Here is a 23,120-nt window from a genome sequence, read left to right as displayed (position 1 = left end):
GACCCCACGGGGTGAGATCTTGCGTGGAGCCCCAGATCGAGGGAGATTATCAGTGGTCTTGTATGTCTTCCCTTTCCTAATAATTGCTCCCACAGTTGATTTCTTCAAACCAAGCTGCTTACCTATTGCAGATTCAGTCTTCCCAGCCTGGTGCAGGTCTACAATTTTGTTTCTGGTATCCTTTGACAGCTCTTTGGTCTTGGCCATAGTGGAGTTTGGAGTGTGACTGTTTGAGGTTGTGGACAGGTGTCTTTTATACTGATAACAAGTTCAAACAGGTGCAATTAATACAGGTAACGAGTGGAGGATAGAGGAGCCTCTTAAAGAAGAAGTTACAGGTCTGTGAGAGCCAGAAATCTTGTTGCTTGTTTGTAGGTGACCAAATACTTATTTTCCACCATAATTTGCAAATAAATTATTAAAAATCCTACAATGTGATTTTCTGTAAAACAAAATCTAATTTTGTCTGTCATAGTTGAAGTGTACCTATGATGAAAATTACAGGCCTCTCTCATCTTTTTAAGTGGGAGAACTTGCACAATTGGTGGCTGACTAAATACTTTTTTGCCCCACTGTAAATGTATGTGCAGATGATGGAGTGAGTGTGTGTGTGTATAGGGCCCTGTGAGTGTGCATAGAGACAGTGCAAAAGTAAAAGGTTAAAAAGGATACAAGGTTAACTCAGATAGTCTGTGTAGCTATTTTGTTAGCTTATTTTGTTAGCTATTTATTAGTCTTACTGCTTGGGGATAGAAGCTATTCAGAAGCCTGTTGGTGTCAGACTTGATGGTGGTGCTATTGCCATATCAGGCAGTGTTGCAGCCAAATACTCTCAAAGGTACAGCTGTAGAACTTCTTGAGAATTTGAGAGCCCAAGCCAAACTTTTCCAACCTCCTGAGGAGGAACAGGCGCTGTTGCATCTTCTTCATGACTGCGCACACGATTGGACCATTTTAAGTCTAGTGATTTGGACACCGAGGAACTTGAAGCTCTCAACCTGCTCCACTGTGGCCCCATCGATGTAGTCCACGGTCAGATAATTGGTCTTACTGACACTGAGGGAGAGGTTGTTGTTCTGGCACCACACTGCCAGGTCACTGACCTCCTCCCTATAGGCTGACTCATCATCCAGTGATCAGGCCTACCACCGTCGTGTCATCAGCAAACTTGAAGATGGTGTTGGAGTCTTGCATGGCCAATCAGTCCTGAGTGAACAGGCAGTACAGGAGGGGACTAAGCACACAGCCCTGTCGGGCCCCTGAGTTGCGAGTCAGTGTGGTGGAGGTGATGTTGCCTACCCTCACCACCTGGGGGTGGCCCGTCAGGAAGTCTAGGATCCAGTTGCAGAGGGAGGTGTTCAGACCCTAGGTCCTAAGCTTGGTAATGAGCTTGGAGTGGACAATGGTGTTGAACGCAGAGCTGTAGTCAATGACCAGCATTCTCACATAGGTATTCCTCTTATCTATGTGGGTGAGGGCAGTGTGGAGAGCAATTGAGATTGCGTCATCTATGGATCTGTTGGGACAGGATGCAAATTGGAGTGGGTCTATGATGTTTGTGATGGTGGAGTTAATGTGTGCCATAACCAGCCTCTCAAAGCACTTCCTGATTACAGGAGTGCTACAGGGCAGTAGTCATTGTAGCGTGAAGCCTTAGAGTTCATGGGCACGGGAATGATGGCGGTCATCTTTAAACATTACAGTCTGGGACAAGGAGAGGTTGAAAATGACCGTGAATATGCCTGCCAGCTGTTCTGGATGCTCTGAGATCGCACCCTGGAGTTCCGTTGGGCCCCTCGGCCTTGCGGCTGTTGACCTGGTTAAAGACCTTTCACACGTCGGCCTCGGAGACCGAGATCACCCAACCCTCTGGGTCGGTGACGGCCCTCACACCCAGCACGATGTTGTCGTTGTCAAAGCATGCATAACATGCACAGTGTTCGTCTGGTAGAGAGGCGTCGTTGGGCAGATCACAGTTGGGTCTTCGTTTGTAACCCGTATTAGCTGTAGCTCCTGCCACAGGCATCGGAGCCCGTGTAATATGATTCCACCATATTCCTATATTATCCTCTTGTTCGTTATACCTCAGATTTACATCACTCTATATCATCCATAGGTTCATATCCATGCACGTTAATGAATGACTTGCCTCATAAATAATGCAGCAATATGGTCAATGCCCTGAATGTAAATAATGTTCACAACTTTTGTGCGAAGCAAAGGCAAGCTCATTTGACTTACCAGTTGTCATTGACTATCACCAACAGTGTTCTGTTAAGCTGTGATTTAAACGCACAATCTGTAAGATTTCCGACTGTTCATTGGCAACTTAATGATATATATACCAGCAGGATCAACCTGTTGAAACAACAGATTGTGCCTTTAGGCGGGATATCTGGATTCCTCAGTAAGGGCTTCAGGGTGATTCCCTTGAGTGAGACACTCTGGTTTGATTCTCATCCAGCTCATTCCTGGCATTTCTGAGTGTTTGGCAGCCCCTTCATTTCTCTTGACAATCGATTACTTTAAAGTTCAATGTAATTAGTAATTATTCTTAACGTTTAAGCTGAGAATAATAGTTCATCTTAACCCTAATGGAAGAATGTGCCATCTCAGACAACCTTTCCTGAGTGAATGCATGCATCATTCTCTCTAATGTAGGATAAAAGGAAACAGTCATTTGTCTACTCAACTTGTTTTGTTAAAAGTCAAACACTTTTCCTATGTTCGATTCCCCCAAACCCCCCAATCCAGATAGTCCCTTGTCAAATAGATGTTGGATTGAACACTCATCAGAGCTGTGTAAATGAAAGAGTTGCTTTGAGGGCATCAATTACATGTTACACCTACAGTGGCCTCTTGATTTCTATACTCCCAGTGCCACGAGATAGCAATTCGATGTCAACTATCTTCAAAGCTATGAACTCTGCATGGCTGGAATGGAAAGGCTAATTAGCCAATTTCCATTGAAAAGATGAAAAGACAGTCAGTGTCTATTTATCCTGTCATTTTAAACCCCTTCTTCTCACTATATGATTGGCAGCAATAAACAAATTAATTCGAAAATATATGGTGCTGTATGCAGCAGTATGGTGTTGGATGCTGCAGTATGGTGCAGTATGGAGCTGGATGCTGCAGTATGGTGCTGTATGCTGCAGTATGATGCTGTATGCTGCAGTATGGTGCAGTATGGAGCTGGATGCTGCAGTATGGTGCAGTATGGAGCTGGATGCTGCAGTATGGTGCTGTATGCTGCAGTATGGTGCTGGATGCTGCAGTATGGTGCAGTATGGAGCTGGATGCTGCAGTATGGTGCTGGATGCTGTGGAGCAGATATGTTTTTATGGGATGAAAAAGTTCTCAAAGATTTCATAAACATTAAGACCATGCCTTAGATTGTTAGCAAGCGAACTTCAAAGCCAAACCGAATGCCTTTTTTTGTAAGTTCCTGTGGCAATTAGACAAAACAAGAAACATCCCTGAGCAAATCATGTTTATGCCACTCTGTATATAAACACGTTCAGAATATCTTATTAAACACCAGTTGATAATTTTCCCGAGGATAAAACGGGTTTGAAATTGAATTTCTCTGCATGTTTTATTTATTTTACGGCAAATATACATCAAGATTACGTAGTAATTTGCACTTTTCCTCTTTGCAAATGAATCAAAATATCCTTGGCAGAGGCAATGCAAAAGACAGATTAAGCTTAATTAAATGCTCCATTTGGTTAAACATCAGGTGAATAAAGTAGCGATGTGCAACTTGTTTTTTTTAACTTCTTTATATTGAGCCATGTGCAGTTTGTGATGACAAACTGGTACTGCATATCCTATGGTGTTGGCACATTCTGACACATTCTGATTCTGAAGAAAAATCGGTCATTCCACATGAATATTCAAATCTGATTCAAGTGAAGTGCTGTACCTCAGAAATGCAAATCTTAAAAAAAAAAAAATTGCAGCTAAACAAGACCAAAGTGTCATTTAAAACAGGTCACATGTATAATTCAAAGCTGTTGTGTAACAGCAAGAAGAGTCGTTTTCCCCCTTCATTTGTAGAGTTCCCGCTGCTTTCCCTTCTGAGAGAAATGTTAGATGTCTTACCAAAAAGCCTTGTCTCCTGCTGCTAGCCTGAGAACTATCACCGAAGGTGAGTCAACAGGAATGACCAGCAGAGCACCGTGGGAGCTCTATGGTTCTCCAGACAGCCAGTCAGAACAGTTTAGCAACCAACACCCCTCCATAAACACAGGGGAGGCTGTTACAACATACACTTCTCTATACTGACTCGGGCCATATAGTGGAACTTACCGTAGTGCTGTGTGTCAAACTCTGCCTTCAGCATCTTTAGAGAGATGTATGGCTACATGTAGTCCAAAAGACTCCATAGTTTACACTGTGAGTTCCTAAGTAATCCAGGAGGGCATCCAGCTATAACCAGAGAAGCAAAGTGAGGGAATTTCTCTTCAAAAGGGTTTGGATTTGATATGCAGGGATCATTTATAGCAATTAAGACTTGGCATGAAGGTCTGAAGGGGATGAACATTTGTACGCTTCAGTGATTTGTGAATAATATTCTTTGGGGAAAAAAACAAGTTCCCTTAACCATCATCAGTGAATTTTAAAAACAGGAATATTTTCAACTGTACACTTACTTACAAATCAGTCAATTAGAATAAATATATTTGTTCAAATATTTTAGTGCTTGCCCTGAGAGGTCCGTTCTATATCATGTTCAAATTACATGTCATGGGCTAATTTGTAGGAGATAGTTAGAAAGTGCAGATAATAAATGTACTTGGTCCGTTTTTATGAATAAATCATGATCTCCCATGTTTTCCATGTAGTGGGATCCAAATCATTTCCCGTCTGACAGGTAACGAAGCAAGATGCCCCAGAACTAGCCCTTGCACCATCTGTCTCACCACACGCTCTATTCCGGCAGTAACTTCTCATTTACACTGTCCACAGGCCTGCGATCCAGCCCTGCAACCCTAGAAACCAGTTACACACCTGTCCCTTGACAAGTTAATTAAATGAAAGGAATAATTGGTCCATGGCAGAGGATCCTAATAGCTCTGTCAAACTGTCATGCAATTAAAAGAGAAACTTCTAATGGGGACTGTATGGAAGTCCATGTGGCGTATAGGTACTTTATACAGTAAGAACATATCTGGGGTTTCAGATACGACCTGAATTAAAGGAGAAGCTGCCCTCCATCTCTTTATCTCCTCCCTCTCTCCAAGATGGAATTCAATTGATCTGCCTTAGACTAGCCTGACTAGCCGGAGACAGCTGATGAGGAGAGCTAACCCTTGAGTACTCCCGGACGGGTGTAATTTTGAACATTTACGCCAGAAAGAGAAATGTCTAATTGAAGAGTGAAGTCTGGACACCTGTCTGAAGCCTTTTGCCTGATTTCAAGACTGTTGTATGTGGGCAACCTAATGCCTGAACGGGTATATATATTCAATTGCATGCCTCATTGTACCCTCCCACATTCTTCAGGAGGGCTTGCACCTAGATGTTTGCAGACAAGTCTCTCAGTGTCTCTGTGCCAATTGGTGTAGCTGAACCATCAAAACTATGAACTGTAAGTGTCAATGATAACACAAAGAAAGACAAATATACATCAAGAGATTTCTGGATAAGAGCATCTGATATGAGCATCTGCTAAATGTGTAAAATGTCAATTTCAAGTTCATTTAACTGTCAGCGCAGTTATGAATGCTTGGCCAGTCAACCATAATTTGCGCTTGCTTATAAAATTGGATAAGTGGATAATGGCCTAAAAGTCTATTCAACAAGCTAGGGGGTGTGTGTTGGTAATGTCGTTTAACTTCATCCATTTCTTCTTCCAAGAAGTGAATGCAGCGTCCTGATGCAGTGAACTGATTATTGAGTCAACTGTGTTGTTCTAATGCAGTCACATTTGATGCCATACAGATGTGAGCACTGTGAATCAATGCTCCAAAAGTTTGTGTTTTTCTGCTGTGTCAGAGTAAGAGGAGGTGACTAGAAAATACATACGTTTTCCTGGAAATGTACTTTTGTTTGTACTGTGTTCACATCACAAGTTTCACACTTTGTTAAGCAAAGGTACTCCCTTAACAAACAGTAGCCAAGTGTCAGGATCTGCATGCAACGCTCGGTTGGCAACTTTCTTAGTCCTTCTCTAATGACCGAATCCTAACTTGACCAAGCACCAATTTATCACGTGTCATCCAACTCTGAACTCAAATGACTGCAGACAACATCCCTTTACGTTCAGGCCCAAGCCACTTCCTGAATTTAACCACTAAAAGAGAGGCTCCTAATCTCCCGGATGCAGGCTTTTAGCATAAAAGCAAATCAACTCATTGCTGACGGAGCCAGGTAGCTACATCTATTAACAATCCCCGTGGGAATACATTTCCACCACAATCCATGAGAACGTTTATTGGAAATCCCTAGTGCTGCCTGAAAGAAAGGAAACACATTAGATAGTTAACTTCAAACAGTTCCTCTGAAGCAGTGGAAGTTTGTTCACAAGCCAGATGATTAAAGAGGTGATCTCATTTCCATAATTGAATTTGAAGGAATTCATAGTCCCTCCAAAATGATTATTTTTTATTTTTTAAGCTTAATTGGCTACTATTTACATACAAGCCACCAGCTGTCTCCACAAAGGTAAATGAACCCGCAAGGCGTTATGCCTAGCCCTTTCAGCAACAGCAGTAACAAGTGCAAAGGAATTGTAGGATTGCATCTAAATATGTGTCAGCAGCACACAGTGTTTAGGGAATAATATTAAAATGTGATCTGAATACCAAACGAAGTGGACGATCAACAAGTAATGAGCAGAAATCAAAAAAAGGGGCCAGCTTTTCACATTTTTCTCCATCAACGGACAAACAATTGGGATTCAAGAAGGTTTCTTCTTTATTAACGTCATTTCAGCATGGCCAGAAATGTGTTCAACAAAGTATACTCAGTCATCACTCCTAAAGAAAGTGACAGGTTGCCTAAAGGAAACCAAATAAGCCGATTTAATTAATACATTAACATGATCTATCTATTTCATTGGTGCCATAAATACATGCAAATCAAGTCATAATTAGGTTTAAAAATTCGATTTCATGGGATAATCGGACTTCTAAAAACTCAATTTTAGATTTTAATCAGATTTCAACAAGGATATTAACTCAGTGGTAATTTGAAGGGCATTTATTCATGTAGAGTATATTCAGCCTAAGCCTGAGAGCAGTTGATTAATTCAATAAAATTAAATCATTGGAGAGCTTTTATTCAGTAGAAATGTTAAAACACTGTTAGGCACTATGATAAAAGAATGATGTTTTGTTTCAACAATTTAGCATGAAAAACCCCAATTGAAAGATACGGTCAAAGGTCTACTTGAAAAATTCATATTCTTTTCAAATTGATTTAAGAGGTTGTTGTGACCCATACAATACTTACATGTCTCATGCTTTTGTAACTTATAAAGGCTGTACAATTCTGAAAAGCAGCTGGTAGACATTATACTTGGGGATGGCTGAACCCAAATGCTGGCATCAGAAGTCGTGTTGTGTGTCTATTGAATACTAGGACTATCTTTACATCAGGGTTTGTAAAGATAGCAAAATGCCCATTTATAAACTGGGAGATTTGAGCTCTGAATGCTGATTGGCTGACAGCTGTGGTACAGATGAAGTTAGATGTTTACATACACCTTAGCCAAATACATTTCAACTCAGTTTTTCACAATTCCTGACATTTAAACCGAGAAGAAATCCCTGTTTCGGGTCAGTTAGGATAACCACTTTATTTTAAGAATGTGAAATGTCAGAATAATAGAAAAGAGAAGGATTTATTTCAGCTTTTATTTCTTTCATCACATTCCCAGTGGGTCAGAAGTTTACATACACTCAATTAGTATTTGGTACCATTGCCTTTAAATAGTTTAACTTGTGTCAAACATTCCGGGTAGCCTTCCCACAATAAGTTGGGTGAATTTTGGCCCATTCCTCCTGACAGAGCTGGTGTAACTGAGTCAGGTTTGTAGGCCTCCTTGCTCGCACATGCTTTTTCAGTTCTGCCCACAAATGTTCTATAGGATTGAGGTCAGGGCTGTGTGATGGCCACTCCAATACCTTGACTATGTTGTACTAAAGCCATTTTGCCACAACTTTGGAAGTATGCTTGGGGTCAATGTCCATTTGGAAGACCCATTAGCGACCAAGCTTTAACTGATGTCTTGAGATGTTGCTTCAATATATCCACATAATTTTCCTCCCTCATGATGCCATCTATTTTGTGAAGTGCACCAGGTGTTCTTCAACTTGAAAGCCCCCCCCCCCTTTTCCTCCAAACATAACAATGGTAATTTTGGCCAAACAGTTCCATATTTGTTTCATCAGACCAGAGGACATTTCTCCAAAAAGTATGATATTTGTCCCCATGTGCAGTTGCAAACTGTAGTCTGGCTTTTTTATGGCGGTTTTGGAACAGTGGCTTCTTCCTTGCTGAGCGGCCTTTCGGATTATGTCGATCTAGGATTTTTTTTTTACTGTGGATATAGATACTTTTGTACCTGTTTCCTCCAGCTTCTTCACAAGGTCCTTTGCGGTTGTTCTGGGATTGATTTGCACTTTTCGCACCAAAGTACATTCATCTCTAGGAGACAGAACGTGTCTGCTTCTTGAGCGGTGTGACGGCTGCATGGTCCCATGGTGTTTATACTTGCGTACTATTGTTTGTACAGATGAACGTGGTACCTTCAGGCATTTGGAAATTGCTCCCAAGGATGACCCAGACTTGTGGAGGTCTACAATTGGTTTTCTGAGGTCTTGGCTGATTTATTTTATTTTTCCCATGATGTCAAGCAAAGAGGGACTGAGTTTGAAGGTAGGCCTTGAAATACATCCACAGGTACACCTCCACTTGGCTAAAATGATGTCAATTAGCCTATCAGAAGCTTCTAAAGCCATGACATAATTTTCTGGAATTTTCCAAGCTATTTAAAGGCACTGTCAACTTAGTGTATGTAAACTTCTGACCCACTGGAATTGCGATACAGTGAATTATAAGTGAAATAATCTGTCTGTAAACAATTGTTGGAAAAAGGACTTGTGTCATACACAAAGTAGAAATTTCTGAAGTGGTTGAAAAACGAGTGTTAATGACTCTGACATAAGTGTGTAAACTTCCGACTTCAACAGTATACAGTGCCTTGCGAAAGTATTCGGCCCCCTTGAACTTTGCGACCTTTTGCCACATTTCAGGCTTCAAACACAAAGATATAAAACTGTATTTTTTTGTGAAGAATCAACAACAAGTGGGACACAATCATGAAGTGCAACGACATTTATTGGATATTTCAAACTTCTTTAACAAATCAAAAACTGAAAAATTGGGCGTGCAAAATTATTCAGCCCCTTTACTTTCAGTGCAGCAAACTCTCTCCAGAAGTTCAGTGAGGATCTCTGAATGATCCAATGTTGACCTAAATGACTAATGATGATAAATACAATCCACCTGTGTGTAATCAAGTCTCCGTATAAATGCACCTGCACTGTGATAGTCTCAGAGGTCCGTTAAAAGCGCAGAGAGCATCATGAAGAACAAGGAACACACCAGGCAGGTCCGAGATACTGTTGTGAAGAAGTTTAAAGCCGGATTTGGATACAAAAAGATTTCCCAAGCTTTAAACATCCCAAGGAGCACTGTGCAAGCGATAATATTGAAATGGAAGGAGTATCAGACCACTGCAAATCTACCAAGACCTGGCCGTCACTCTAAACTTTCAGCTCATACAAGGAGAAGGCTGATCAGAGATGCAGCCAAGAGGCCCATGATCACTCTGGATGAACTGCAGAGATCTACAGCTGAGGTGGGAGACTCTGTCCATAGGACAACAATCAGTCGTATATTGCACAAATCTGGCCTTTATGGAAGAGTGGCAAGAAGAAAGCCATTTCTTAAAGATATCCATAAAAAGTGTTGTTTAAAGTTTGCCACAAGCCACCTGGGAGACACACCAAACATGTGGAAGAAGGTGCTCTGGTCAGATGAAACCAAAATGGAACTTTTTGGCAACAATGCAAAACGTTATGTTTGGCGTAAAAGCAACACAGCTGAACACACCATCCCCACTGTCAAACATGGCAGCATCATGGTTTGGTGGCAGCATCATGGTTTGGGCCTGCTTTTCTTCAGCAGGGACAGGGAAGATGGTTAAAATTGATGGGAAGATGGATGGAGCCAAATACAGGACCATTCTGGAAGAAAACCTGATGGAGTCTGCAAAAGACCTGAGACTGGGACGGAGATTTGTCTTCCAACAAGACAATGATCCAAAACATAAAGCAAAATCTACAATGGAATGGTTCAAAAATAAACATATCCAGGTGTTAGAATGGCCAAGTCAAAGTCCAGACCTGAATCCAATCGAGAATCCGTGGAAAGAACTGAAAACTGCTGTTCACAAATGCTCTCCATCCAACCTCACTGAGCTCGAGCTGTTTTGCAAGGAGGAATGGGAAAAAATGTCAGTCTCTCGATGTGCAAAACTGATAGAGACATACCCCAAGCGACTTACAGCTGTAATCACAGCAAAAAGTGGCGCTACAAAGTATTAACTTAAGGGGGCTGAATAATTTTGCACGCCCAATTTTTCAGTTTTTGATTTGTTAAAAAAGTTTGAAATATCCAATAAATGTCGTTCCACTTCATGATTGTGTCCCACTTGTTGTTGATTCTTCACAAAAAAAATACAGTTTTATATCTTTATGTTTGAAGCCTGAAATGTGGCAAAAGGTCGCAAAGTTCAAGGGGGCCGAATACTTTCGCAAGGCACTGTATCAGACCATATACCCCGGGTATGACAAAACATGTATTTTTACTGCTCTAATTACGTTGGTAACCAGTTTATAATAGCGATAAGGCACCTCGGGGGTTTGTGATATATGGCCAATATACCACGGCTAAGGGTTGTGTCCAGACACGCCGCGATGCATCGTGCATCATTTTATAAATGTTTTTATGTAACTAGGCAATTCAGTTAAGAACAAATTCTTATTTACAATGAAGGCCTACCAAAAGGCTTCCTGCGGGGACGGGGGCTGGGATTAAAAATAAAAAAATAGGACAAAACACACATCACGACAAGAGAGACAACACTACATAAATAGGGACCTAAGACAACAACATAGCAAGGCAGCAACACATGACAACACAGCATGGTAGCAACACAACATGGTAGCAGCACAAAACATGGTACAAACATTATTGGGCACAGACAACAGCACAAAGGGCAAGAAGGTAGAGACAACAATACATCACACAAAGCAGCCACAACTGTCCGGAAGAGTGTCCATGATTGAGTCTTTGAATGAAGAGATTGCGATGGACAGTTCTATCTTTTATCAAGAACAGCCCTGAGCCATGGTATATTGGCCATATACCAGACCCCCTCGTGCCTTATTTATGAATTTGAAATCATTCCCCATTAATGTCTTATAGTTGGTATTAAAAAAAACATTGCTATGAGCCACAGGTAAAGCGGTCTATCAGGGCTCTGGTAAAACTACAGGCACTTCACAACCACCTGTATTGTGGATTTACACTACATTACAGAAACTGGTGATACGCAACATGTCCCTGAAGCTGGAAATTGAGGACTTTTCAAAGACAAGAATGAAAAAGCAAAGGACTAGATACAAGGTAGCTAGCCTAAACTACACGGAGACTATGAGGAAGCTTTGGATCTTCTTACCAAGGCAATGCACCAATATTGGAACATGGAATGCCAAAACAATGTATTTATTTATGATTGTGTTAGGCCTTTCAACCTTTCGCCTCTAAACATGTCTAGTTTACTTCAGAAGTTCCTTGCACACTTTCCTGCTGGAGCAGGTGAAACCTTCACACGTGCTGTGGTTAATCGTACCACAATGACCTCTGCGTCAGCAGCAATAACAAATCGAACTTGGAGGTTACCACGGAGGTGGAAAGAAATCTGGACAGCATATCAGCTCACACAGTGTACAACGTAATCTATTATGTCCCCCTCCTACCTACATACAATGCTTGATGGTAGAGGTGACTGGCTTCAAACCACTCTATGGTGGAACTTGTATAGCCGGTGCTAGTCTCATTTATGGCAGTGAGGTTGAAGGAGTATTGAATAGAAATGCCTTGCTCATTCAGTCTGTTCTAAGGCATTTAACTGGACATTTATTGTGTCTTTGGTCATCAATGATTTGTGAAAAGTCAAGGCTTTTGAAAAACATAGTTCAAGGTCGAGTTCAGTGGTCGATACCATGAAGACGATGTTTAAAACGAGGTTGATTTGTCGCGCACATACCTAATATTTTTATGCAGGCTGATGTCCACATTACTATTCATTCTTTGTGCTGTGTAACACAAGTCATGTGGAACCCAATACGCCAACAATGAACCCTTTACAATCTAGCTGCGGATCACATACAACTGAGGAGATAACAGGGAGGTATCCATGGCTTGAAAGTCACAGCTCACTGGCTAATTGTATGAAGGTTTATAATAGCATCATGGAGACAGGGCCCCTCCACCAATGTATGGTATCAAATATATGAAATCTTCCATGTGGATCTTTATGGTGAGGTTCTTTTCATCATATTCTCCATTTTAAGGGACATTTGTATCTGTTTCTCCTGGCCCCATCACATGTAATTGTGTTCTCAGTGCATTGCACAGTTCTGATACATTTGTTTCTTTGTTCCTAATAAAATCAGCAGAGTACTTTCAAACGCTGAGAGGTATATAATTACAGCCAAATCAACACTACCGTGGGCCTTCATCCCGTGGTATTTAGCTCTGTATATTTTTTATATGTTTCACCAGGCAAGCCAGTTAAGAACAAATTCTTATTTTCAACAAAGGCCTAGGAACAGTGGGTTGTCATTCTGCCAGCTCTGGGATTCAACCTCGCAACCTTTCGGTTATTATTCCAACACTCTAACCACTAGGCTACCTGCCGCCCCCTGAGGGAAATCTCAACCAGTGGCAGTCCACTTGGCAAAAATAATTCTAAATCACATCATTTCAAGCAGAGCATTCAAATGCCAGCCTGATGATGTACTGAAGAGCACATCCCCGCTCTCTGAGAGTGAAGACCAACACTATTTATAATGCACGGCTTCAGTGGCATTAGCCTTTTCATTAGTCATGCTGTCCATGGCTCTTTCATCCAGCCTGTTTTCCCTATACAAGCCCTAAATGAGAGAATGATTACATGTTACTACATGGCTGGCAAAACAGATTATAAGCATTACAAATGGCAAACTGGAATATTTATTATCAAACAAATACCAAATGTACTTTGTAATACTTCAAACATGCCTGACAAAGGAAAAAATAAATAGTTCTGACGTGCACAGAAATTTACTTGAGGAACACGGTGGCTCTGATGATAAGGGCTTGATACATACAATACATTCTGGCCCATAGCTGTTGATATCACCTTGTCTCTCGGTAAAGATGAAAACAGCCCATACGGAGAAATGATTGGCCTGCAAATGCACAGCTTATTGATACCTCAAGGGCACCATCTTATGGTAGGCTAAATATTTCAGCTCAATAGAGAAATGAATAATGCACGCTTGATCCAAATTTCTTGTTGTATTTTACAGATGTGGTATGGATGTGACTTGTACTTACAAAGTATGTTTAAAATATTTCAGGGAAGGTTTCAAGAATTGTAGATGTTGAATAATGTAAATCATTGTAGAATATCCATCGATTTTAATGAGTTGGGTAAAGATATCATAGAACACTATAGATTTTTACAAAAAGTACATTCAGGAAGGAGAAATAGAGGGGCTACTCAAGTGCTTGAGCACCTAAAGCCTTTCATTACAGGTGAACAAAGCTTACGACACGCATGAAAATATACAGTCAGACTATTTTATTTTTTCTGTACGACCGGGCAAGGAAAAACAACTCTGACGACTCCTTTCGGCTGGCTTTTGGTTTGACTGTCCTGACGTCACGGAACACAGCTGAAAGCTTCTGCTGAAGCTGGTGCGCCAATGCCCCGTCCCAATACTTACAAATCAGAGAGCCACCGGTCTGCAACACCTTCTCAGCCAAGTCAATCAATGACAATGACATTGTGATGAGTTTTTCATGGTCCATCTCCTTGAAACCACTGGCATTGGGTGCCAATATCACTCATAATGACATGAGCCTGGGCACCAGGGAGAAGTTCAAGCAGCTTGGCATGTGTGACTGAGTCGGTGATGTCATGATTGGACAGGAAGTGAGCTCCATCTAGAGGTGCTATATGCAGAAGGTCAATTCCAACGACAGTGCCACGGGGGAATTCTCCATCTGGAAGTAACAAAACATGCAAGAGGTCATGAAGTGTAGAACTGCGGTCATAACTCATTTTCACAGCTTCTTGTGCTAAAAGAACATTGGATAACACTGTCAAGCCTTGACAATACATTTCACTGATGGCACACTGATGTTCTACAGATGATCCTAATGCTTGGCACAGAGCTCTCCACAAGACCAACAATGAACTTAAAATGTCAAAAAACAGAACAATGAGGCAACTGTACATTGATTCCACCCCCAAAGGTAACATTCATATTTATTAGAACAGCGCTGAGAAGGTTCAAGGTTCGGAGGCCAGTTTGGATCAATTTGTACACTACTTCGACCAAATAAAATGTCTTGTTGCTGAACTTAAAACCTCTCCACTGTCACTACCTACAGCAGCCTCCACTCCCTCTGTGCCCTAGAATGTAGTCCCCAGTGTCGCTCTTCCTCCCTCGCCTGCAGCAGACACAGCCCTGAGCATGCCTCTCTCACACGGGACACCTGCTGTACCACAGCATCTTCTAGAGGAGGAGATCAGCCTGGTGCTTCAGCATAGGGATGAGGTTTGGGAGCCGCAGTGTGCATTGAAAAATGTTGAGGAGGAAAACCAGGCTTTCAGGATAGAAGTGTGTAGACTTGGAGAGGAACTGTCCAGCACAGTCAACACTGGCCACATACACGACCTGCAGAAGGAGCTACATGAGCTAAGGCAGGAATTTCTCAGCCGTAACCATCCACTCTACAAAGAGTCCCACAAAAACCAGGACAAGAGCTGAATCAGAACACACCAACCAACCAATGCACTGACCCAACTGACCACTCCATCCCCAACTCACAGCCTGTAATTCTCCAATCACTCCTGCCATCCTTCATAGACCTGACGAAAAACCAGACATTATATTAATGATGAACTCAAATGGGAAGTTTTTATTAGAGAATAAACTTTTCCCAAATAAAAATGTGTCAAAGTTATGGTGCCCCACAACAGAGGGAGCTTTGGAGATGTTGACTGTGGCCCAGCTTGTCTCCCCCAGCCATATCATCATTCACACAGGGACCAATGACTTGTGTCCAATAGGAGCGAGTGGCCACATCACTAAGGGGAGTGATATAAAGGGCCTCCACCATCTTCCCCTTCGCGAACATAGTAATATCTACCCTGCTCCAGAGGAGAGATTTCCACTCTGCCACCATCCAGAAGGTAAATGCCAGCCTCTCTCGGGACTGTGTGCTAAGGCCCAACATACACCTGACCCACCATCCCACCCTCAGCCTGGACTGTCTTTATGACAATTCACAAAGAGACAGTCCCCACCTCTGCCAGGATGTTAAATGATGTTGCTCTGGGTGGCAAGTCCACCTCACATGAGCAACAGAACAGGCACCAACTACCTGAGACAAATCAGATGCTCCTTTAGGCCTGCATCTGGTGGCGCCTCACAGAGATTGGAGAACAGCCAGCAACACTGCCCCCCCACACCACCCTCTACCAAGGAACTGAATACAGATACTCTGAGCTATGCCCAAGCCGTACGCAGTCAAAGAGGCCCCATGCAGAGTTTGGAGCATTGCCGTCCACACCACCCTCTTCAATTCCCCTTACAATCTCCCTCCCATGGTACCAGACCAGGCCCGCCTCAGCACAGCTCAACCTGGCCTATCACAGCACAGCTCAACCAGACCTGGCCTATCAAAGCACAGCTCAACCAGACCCATCACAGCACAGCTCAACCAGACCTGGCCTATCACAGCACAGCTCAACCAGACCCGGCCTATCACAGCACAGCTCAACCAGACCCGGCCTATCACAGCACAGCTCAACCAGACCCGGCCTATCACAGCACAGCTCTACCAGACCAATCACAGCACAGCTCAACCAGACCTGGCCCATCACAGCACAGCTCTACCAGACCAATCCCAGTACAGCTCAACCAGACCTGGCCCATCACAGCACAGCTCTACCAGACCAATCCCAGCACAGCTCAACCAGACCTGGCCCATCACAGCACAGCTCAACCAGACCCATCACAGCACAGCTCAACCAGACCCAGCACAGCACAGCTCAACCAGACCTGGCCTATCACAGCACAGCTCTACCAGACCAATCACAGCACAGCTCAACCAGACCTGGCCCATCACAGCACAGCTCTACCAGACCAATCCCAGCACAGCTCAACCAGACCTGGCCCATCACAGCACAGCTCTACCAGATCAGACCCATCACAGCACAGCTCAACCAGACCTGGCCCACCTCAACTCAGCCCAGCTCTACACTGCACCGACCACTACCCCCTAGGGTCTAGCAAAACACTGTTGAGGGTAGTGCACCACATGATGCAGTCCACACCATGTATCATTCACATAATCAGCCACACTGTCCTCCATACCACCCTCCTCAATTCCCCCACAACCTCCCTCCCAGGCTAGTTTTGGTTACACTCCCTACTCCCATCCCAGGGACAGGCCTGGGACACTCCTGCCCCCCATAGCAGCTCCAGCCCTGCAACAGGAGCCACAGCAAGGCCTCCTGTGCACACCCAGAATAGAGCATTGGCAGCCACCTCCTTTGGCGGGAGCTTAATCAGGGTGGACTGAGCTCTGCCAACACTGCTCTCCCAGTTCCCGCCCCAGCCACTGTATCCAGCGACTTGAGAGTGGTCTGTCAAATGCTGTCTACTCTGCTCTCACATGGGTGGGCCAGAGACCTTGGCAGAGTCTCAACTCACTCAACAAATAGCTGCAGATGACCCTATGCCTGTTATCTCTTATGGGACTGAGCTGAAAACGCCCTCTGACTTTAAATCCCGTAGGGGTCTTGGGCTAATGCGCCTAAATGTGCAAAGTATGGTTTTAAAAAATGGACACAATTAACATTTGGGTGCAGGACTCGTGTCCTGACATTCTGGTTCTCTAGGAAACATGGTTAAATGGTTCTGTATCTGATAAAGACATTGAAGTAAATTATTATAATTTATTTAGATGTGACAGATTACAGAAAGGGGGAGGAGTGCCCATATATGTCAAATCTATTTTCATGGTGTCCCAATCTTTAAATATTTATATTCCCCATAAATGTTAGCTCCTGGTTGTAGAAGTGCACATAAACCAGAATACACACTTATTTCTTGCTGGGATTTACACCCCCAAGCTGCCATGGCAGATGCTATTGGTGCTATAACTGAGTGTTTAACACCTTTTTTTGTCCTCGGAGCTGGTCATTTTAGGGGATCTTAATCTGCATTGGCTATCCCCGGCCTCAAATCAATTTAAGAGCATATACATTGATTTGAATCTGACTCAACTGATCTCAAAACCCACACAAATAAATGTGAAAAACTCTTGTTAACTCCTCATTGATTAATTTAATTCTTGCTAATAACCCCCAAAAATATATATTTTAGTATTTGCGTATATCTTGGTGATCATTGTCCCAAAGTATGTATTAGAGATACAAAACAGCAAAATACTAATCCCTGTTTAATTAACATTTGAAAACATTTTCTCCTCAAGGGTTTTTAAATGACATGTTCTACTCTGATTTAGCCACCATATCCTGTATTCCTGACCCCGAGTTGGAACTACTCTGATTTTAGAGCACTCTCGTCTGAGTGTGCCAGAGTGCAGAATAACTGATGAATTTTGGAATGCTCAACACCCGTTAAATATGGCCGGTGTCAGTAAACCTCAGCAAAAAGTTGTATTTAAAATTGATGCCAGCAGGACAGTTACAGTTTCCAACTCTCTGAATACCTTAAAAACAGCCTAACCAGCTCTGCTAGGGCGAGAAAAATGGTCCGAGTGAGGTGTTCTCTCATTTATGCCTGGAAGTAGCTAGCCTGCTAGCTAACTTTAGCCAGTGAGCTTGGGCGCTTGACTGCCGCTGTGAGGTCAGAACGCTCGGATCAACAATACTCCTCAGCCAGAGCGTCCGGTGTGCACTCAATGCTCTGAGAGCGAAATGCTCTGAATTTACAAACGGACAATCTGAAAATGCTCTGAATTTATGAACGCCCAGAGCGCACTGAGCTCTCTCTGGCAATCCAGAGTGAATTTACAAACGCACCCCTGGTGAATCTTTGTTTTCATTTTAAAAATGTACTATCTGTGATGTGCTAGATGCCTTAAGATTGGGCTGATATGCTTGATCCATTTTCTGCTGCAGCTCTCTGCCCCCCTGATAGCTGAATCATTAACCCATATGTTTAACCTGACGATTATATCTGGTACTATCCCCAGGGTTTGGAAGAAGGCCCATGTACTCCCTCTTCACTAAGGTGGTGACCCTAGTGACCTAAATAATTATCAGCCTATTTCTAAACTTTCTTGCCTCGCTAAAATATTAGAATCCTTGATTAATTCTCAGCTAAGAACTTTCTTATCTTTGACATGTATTCTAAATGTACATCAGTCGGGTTTTAGACCAGGTCGTAGTACTATCTCTGCTGCATCCCTAGTTATAAATGATGTGGTTAACTGTATCGATAAAAGGCAACATTAAGCTGCCCTCTTCATTGACCTTTTGATACTGTTGATAATTCACTGCTAATTCAGAGGCTTTCATCAAGTGGTCTTAGACCAGGCTGAATGTAACGTTTAAAAATGACTTGACACATAGAACTTAATGTGTATCTACTGATGGTGTTAAATCAGGTTTCCTGGATATTAAGAAAGGTGTTCCGCAGGGGTCGATTCTGGGTCCTGTACTTTTTACTGATTACATTAACAATATTGACTGTAAAAAAATATTTTACCTGCACTTGTACACCGATGATACTGTTGTGTATCCTATTGCCCCCACGGGTGACGAGGCTCTATCTGAGTCTGCCTTCATTGTACTGCAGAAAAACTTTATTGCCCTGAAATTAGTAGCCTACTGAATGCAGGTAAAACTAAGTACATGTTGTTCTCTAGAGCGCATACAAATAACTGATGATTTAAGCATGCGTCCTTTGGATGGTTTTCATATTGATCGTGTCCCTGCTTACAGGGATAGATGAAAACTGTCTTTAAAAAGCATACTGATGAGTTAGTAAGAAGCTTCTTCTATAGAAATATAATGGGCTTCTTCTATAGAAATAGGTCCTGCCTCTCGCTAAATAGTAGAAAGCAGATTCTTCAGTTGACGTTCCTATTGTTCCTAGACTATGGCGACATCATCTATATGAACGCAGCTGCCACTTCATTAAAGCCATTAGATACAACTTATCATAGCGTACTATGCTTTATTATGGGCGACAGTTTTAGTAGTCATCACTGCATTCTCTACCAGAAAGTTGGTTGTCCCTCTTTGATGTCCCATTGCTATGTTTTCATTTATAAAGCCGATTTACAAAAAGTCCCACTGTACCTAACATCTTGACTAAACTTTAGACACAGGAGTTAGCACACCCGGTCTCAGGGATGGTTAACTCTGGAAATGAACTAAAAGCTAACTAAAAGCTGATTTACCCTTCTTGCACCTTATTTGTGGAACAATCTTCAAAATGTTCTTAAATGTGATGTTCTGGTGCCTCTAGGTCCATTCAGAAAGCTGATTGAGGACCGTATTACTGATGAATGTGATGTTCTGGTGCCTCTATGTCCATTCAGAAAGCTGATTGAGGACCGTATTACTGATGAATGTGATGTTCTGGTGCCTCTAGGTCCATTCAGAAAGCTGACTGAGGACCGTATTACTGATGAATGTGATGTTCTGGTGCCTCTAGGTCCATTCAGAAAGCTGATTGAGGACCGTATTACTGATGAATGTGATGTTCTGGTGCCTCTAGGTCCATTCAGAAAGCTGATTGAGGACCGTATTACTGGTGAATGTGTTTGTTTTTTAGGACCATGTTGTTCTTTCGGCTTGTGTTTATTTTATTTCTATTGTGCGTATTTTCTGTAGTTTATGTCATTCAGGGCTCATCTGTAAAAGAGACCTTGGTCTCAGTATGACTCCCTGATAAAATAAAGGTTAGATAAATAAATACAAATAAACATGGTAATCAAAAGAATGTCAGACGCAGGAAGATATATATTTGGCCTGGCTGGTAGGTTAATTATAACAGTATGTCATGTGTTAATCTGCCAGTTGGGTAAATACAAGACGTACTCACTAGCCGCAGTTGAGTTGACCCTGTGAACAGCGAGCTGGCTCCAAGCACCCGGTGCAGCACCACAATCTATTGCGTTGAAACCGGGTTTTAAAAGTGTGTATTTGTCATCAATCTCCAGCAGTTTGAAGGCGCTTCTACACCGGTAGTTGTGCACATGGGCAGCCTTCACAAAGGGGTCATTAAGCTGCCGAACTATCCAGCGCTGATCAGCAGTACTCTTTCCTTTTAGATTATGCGCAGCCTTTTTTAGGAGATATACAGAGGTGTGTAGATATGATTTTTGTAACACTGAGTACCACATTATTTAGCTAAATGTAATGGCAACGATGTGCTAATGCTGCTGGCAAACAGCATTTCGTTCGATTTTGTAGTTGCACTTCCTGATCACATGAGTTTGTTGGACACGCTCGATTTAGTCAAAGACAGCCGAATCCGCGATTTAGCTCTCCCGGGAGTCGTGCAGGGTGACATTAGAATCACGCCAACCCGGTGCGCCGCGCGAGCTATATTGAACGCAGCTAATTCATGTGTCCGAGAACGTCAATGATGCACATAATCTGCGCAGATCGATTTATTTTGGAGAAGTTATAACGGGTGGCAATTATTTTGTTTTCAAACGTGTTAAATTATATGAGGATGCGTAATTAAAGATGATACCGTAATACTACAGCAACTGATATCACCAGTTATGGAATTGTTTTGATATGATGTGGCATTATACTTTTGTTTCCAGTCGACAATATTTGAGGGTAACACATTTTCACAGATCTTTAACTAAAACGACCAACTTTATCCTATATTGTTTTTATCAATGTCGAATGCTACAGGTCAGTGCCCGACACATTGAATACGACCACATGGCAGTGCACGACCCATTGAATACGATCACATGGCAGGCATTGCCACAGTCAACGCGGGATTGGAGAAATTCGTTATTTATTCTGGATAACTCAAATCTACGAAAACCATTTAAAGGACTAGATTGACAACCTAAAAGTTTCTATAAAGGCAAGTTACTTGCATGGATTTTTACTTCTAGTCTACTTGAAGAATGCAATAAAAGACTACTTTAGTTTGCTGCTGTGCACTGTTGTAATGTCTTCTTGCGTACCAGAACTCTTACAAAAGTGTTTTGGCAGAAAATAACTTTACAGAATGCTGCTGAATAATCTGAAATGTATCATTTCTAGAGATACTGTAGCTTCGATGCAACCAAGCGAGTGAGGTCATCCATGGATTGTGGTCTACTGATTATTACACACTGATTATGTATATTACAGGTACAATGTTGACCAACAAGCTGCTGACCCTGGTGCTGGTGGTGCAGCCTGGACGGGTGCTGCTGGGCATGAAGAAGAGAGGGTTCGGAGCAGGGAAGTGGAATGGGTTTGGTGGCAAAGTCCAACCTGGGGAGACTATTGAAGAGGCTGCCAGGCGGTGAGATTGGTTGCAGTCCTCGGTAGATGCATTGTAAGGTTTTCCTACTATTTGGTTGAACAATTTGCTAACATATTCCAGCACTGGGCAGCGTCTGATACTACATACCCCCATAAATGTCATATTGTGATGTTACAGTAGGTATGGTCTGGTCTGATTGCCTGTTATCTGAAGCTTACACACTTTCCTGCTACTTTCTCTCTACTTGCAAATGTTTTTTTTTGTTGTTTTCCAGAGAACTGCAGGAGGAATGTGGCCTCACAGTGGATGCACTTGATAAGATTGGAAATATCAAATTTGAATTCATCGGAGAAACAGAGCTGCTTGATGTGCATGTTTTCCGAGCTGACAACTACAACGGGGAGCCAACAGAGTCGGATGGTATTCCTTCTCAATCTCATGCATTCTATGTAGGGCCTGGTTTGGAGACCAGGATAAACTCATAGCCCAACAGGCTATAATCATAGACCCCATAGTTTTCCTGGAAGAGACTGCTGACCCTATACTACGTGCCTTTTTATGAACATTTCTTAGACTGTTGTCTGACGAAGTTCACTAACTTATATATTTTCTCTTATAGAGATGCGGCCACAGTGGTTCGACTCGGACAAGATACCCTTCAGTCAGATGTGGGTTGACGATATTCTGTGGTTTCCACTGATGCTTCAAAATAAGAAGTTCTTGGGCTACTTCAAATTTCAGGGTCATGACTTGATCATCGAACACAAGTTGGAGGAGGTAGAAAGGTTTTAAGACAGACTACTGGCCTCGGAATCATTCATACTGTATCAAAGAGCATTCCCACATGTTGTCTACCTAAAGCATCCCTGGAGAAATACTGCAGAATTCCTACTGATTCCAGCTACCCTTGTTCATATTCAGTGCCAAGAAATCCCCAGGTCTTTGTAAATTTACAAACACTTTGTTGCCAGTGACCATATGCCTGTGAATCAGTAATAATAATTCCCACTGAGCCAAAACAAAATACTGGATGTTTAAATGTTGCTGACATATGTATCCCATTCCACTATTGTGGTTATATTAAATGTTTAAAGTATGTGCGAATGCAGTGTGCTCTTTAGTAAAGAATGCATCTCTTTTTTGTTACTTTATCAAACAGGTGGTATGGTAAACTGGAATGACAATGATTTTGATTGTTCGACATCCTGTTTAATTAAATTTAGTATCAGGGTAATTTTTTTAATTTAACCTTTATTTAACTAGGCAAGTCAGTTAAGA

At 42.3% G+C, this 23,120-nt stretch overlaps 2 protein-coding genes across 3 annotated transcripts; one reads left to right on the top strand and one right to left on the bottom strand.

Annotated features, from left to right (window-relative positions):
• Positions 1-13,747: 13,747 nt before the first annotated feature.
• mrm2 (mitochondrial rRNA methyltransferase 2) lies at positions 13,748-20,843 on the bottom strand. Its single transcript, XM_021624928.3, is given in 3 exon segments — positions 13,748-14,190; positions 14,192-14,355; positions 20,445-20,843. Coding segments are annotated over 3 exon segments (735 nt in total). The 5' UTR covers positions 20,746-20,843; the 3' UTR covers positions 13,748-13,920.
• A 484-nt stretch (positions 20,844-21,327) lies between these two features.
• On the top strand, positions 21,328-23,076 carry nudt1 (nudix (nucleoside diphosphate linked moiety X)-type motif 1). Of its 2 annotated transcripts, NM_001165153.1 has the most exon segments (4): positions 21,328-21,452; positions 21,725-21,881; positions 22,117-22,262; positions 22,462-22,926. In NM_001165153.1, coding segments are annotated over 3 exon segments (471 nt in total). In that variant the 5' UTR covers positions 21,328-21,452; positions 21,725-21,729; the 3' UTR covers positions 22,635-22,926.
• Positions 23,077-23,120: the final 44 nt, after the last annotated feature.

Source organism: Oncorhynchus mykiss, chromosome 12, assembly GCF_057628025.1.
Source record: "Oncorhynchus mykiss isolate SJ-2025 chromosome 12, ASM5762802v1, whole genome shotgun sequence".
Taxonomy (NCBI): Eukaryota; Metazoa; Chordata; class Actinopteri; order Salmoniformes; family Salmonidae; genus Oncorhynchus; species Oncorhynchus mykiss.
This window is presented reverse-complemented; position numbering and strand designations above follow the sequence as displayed.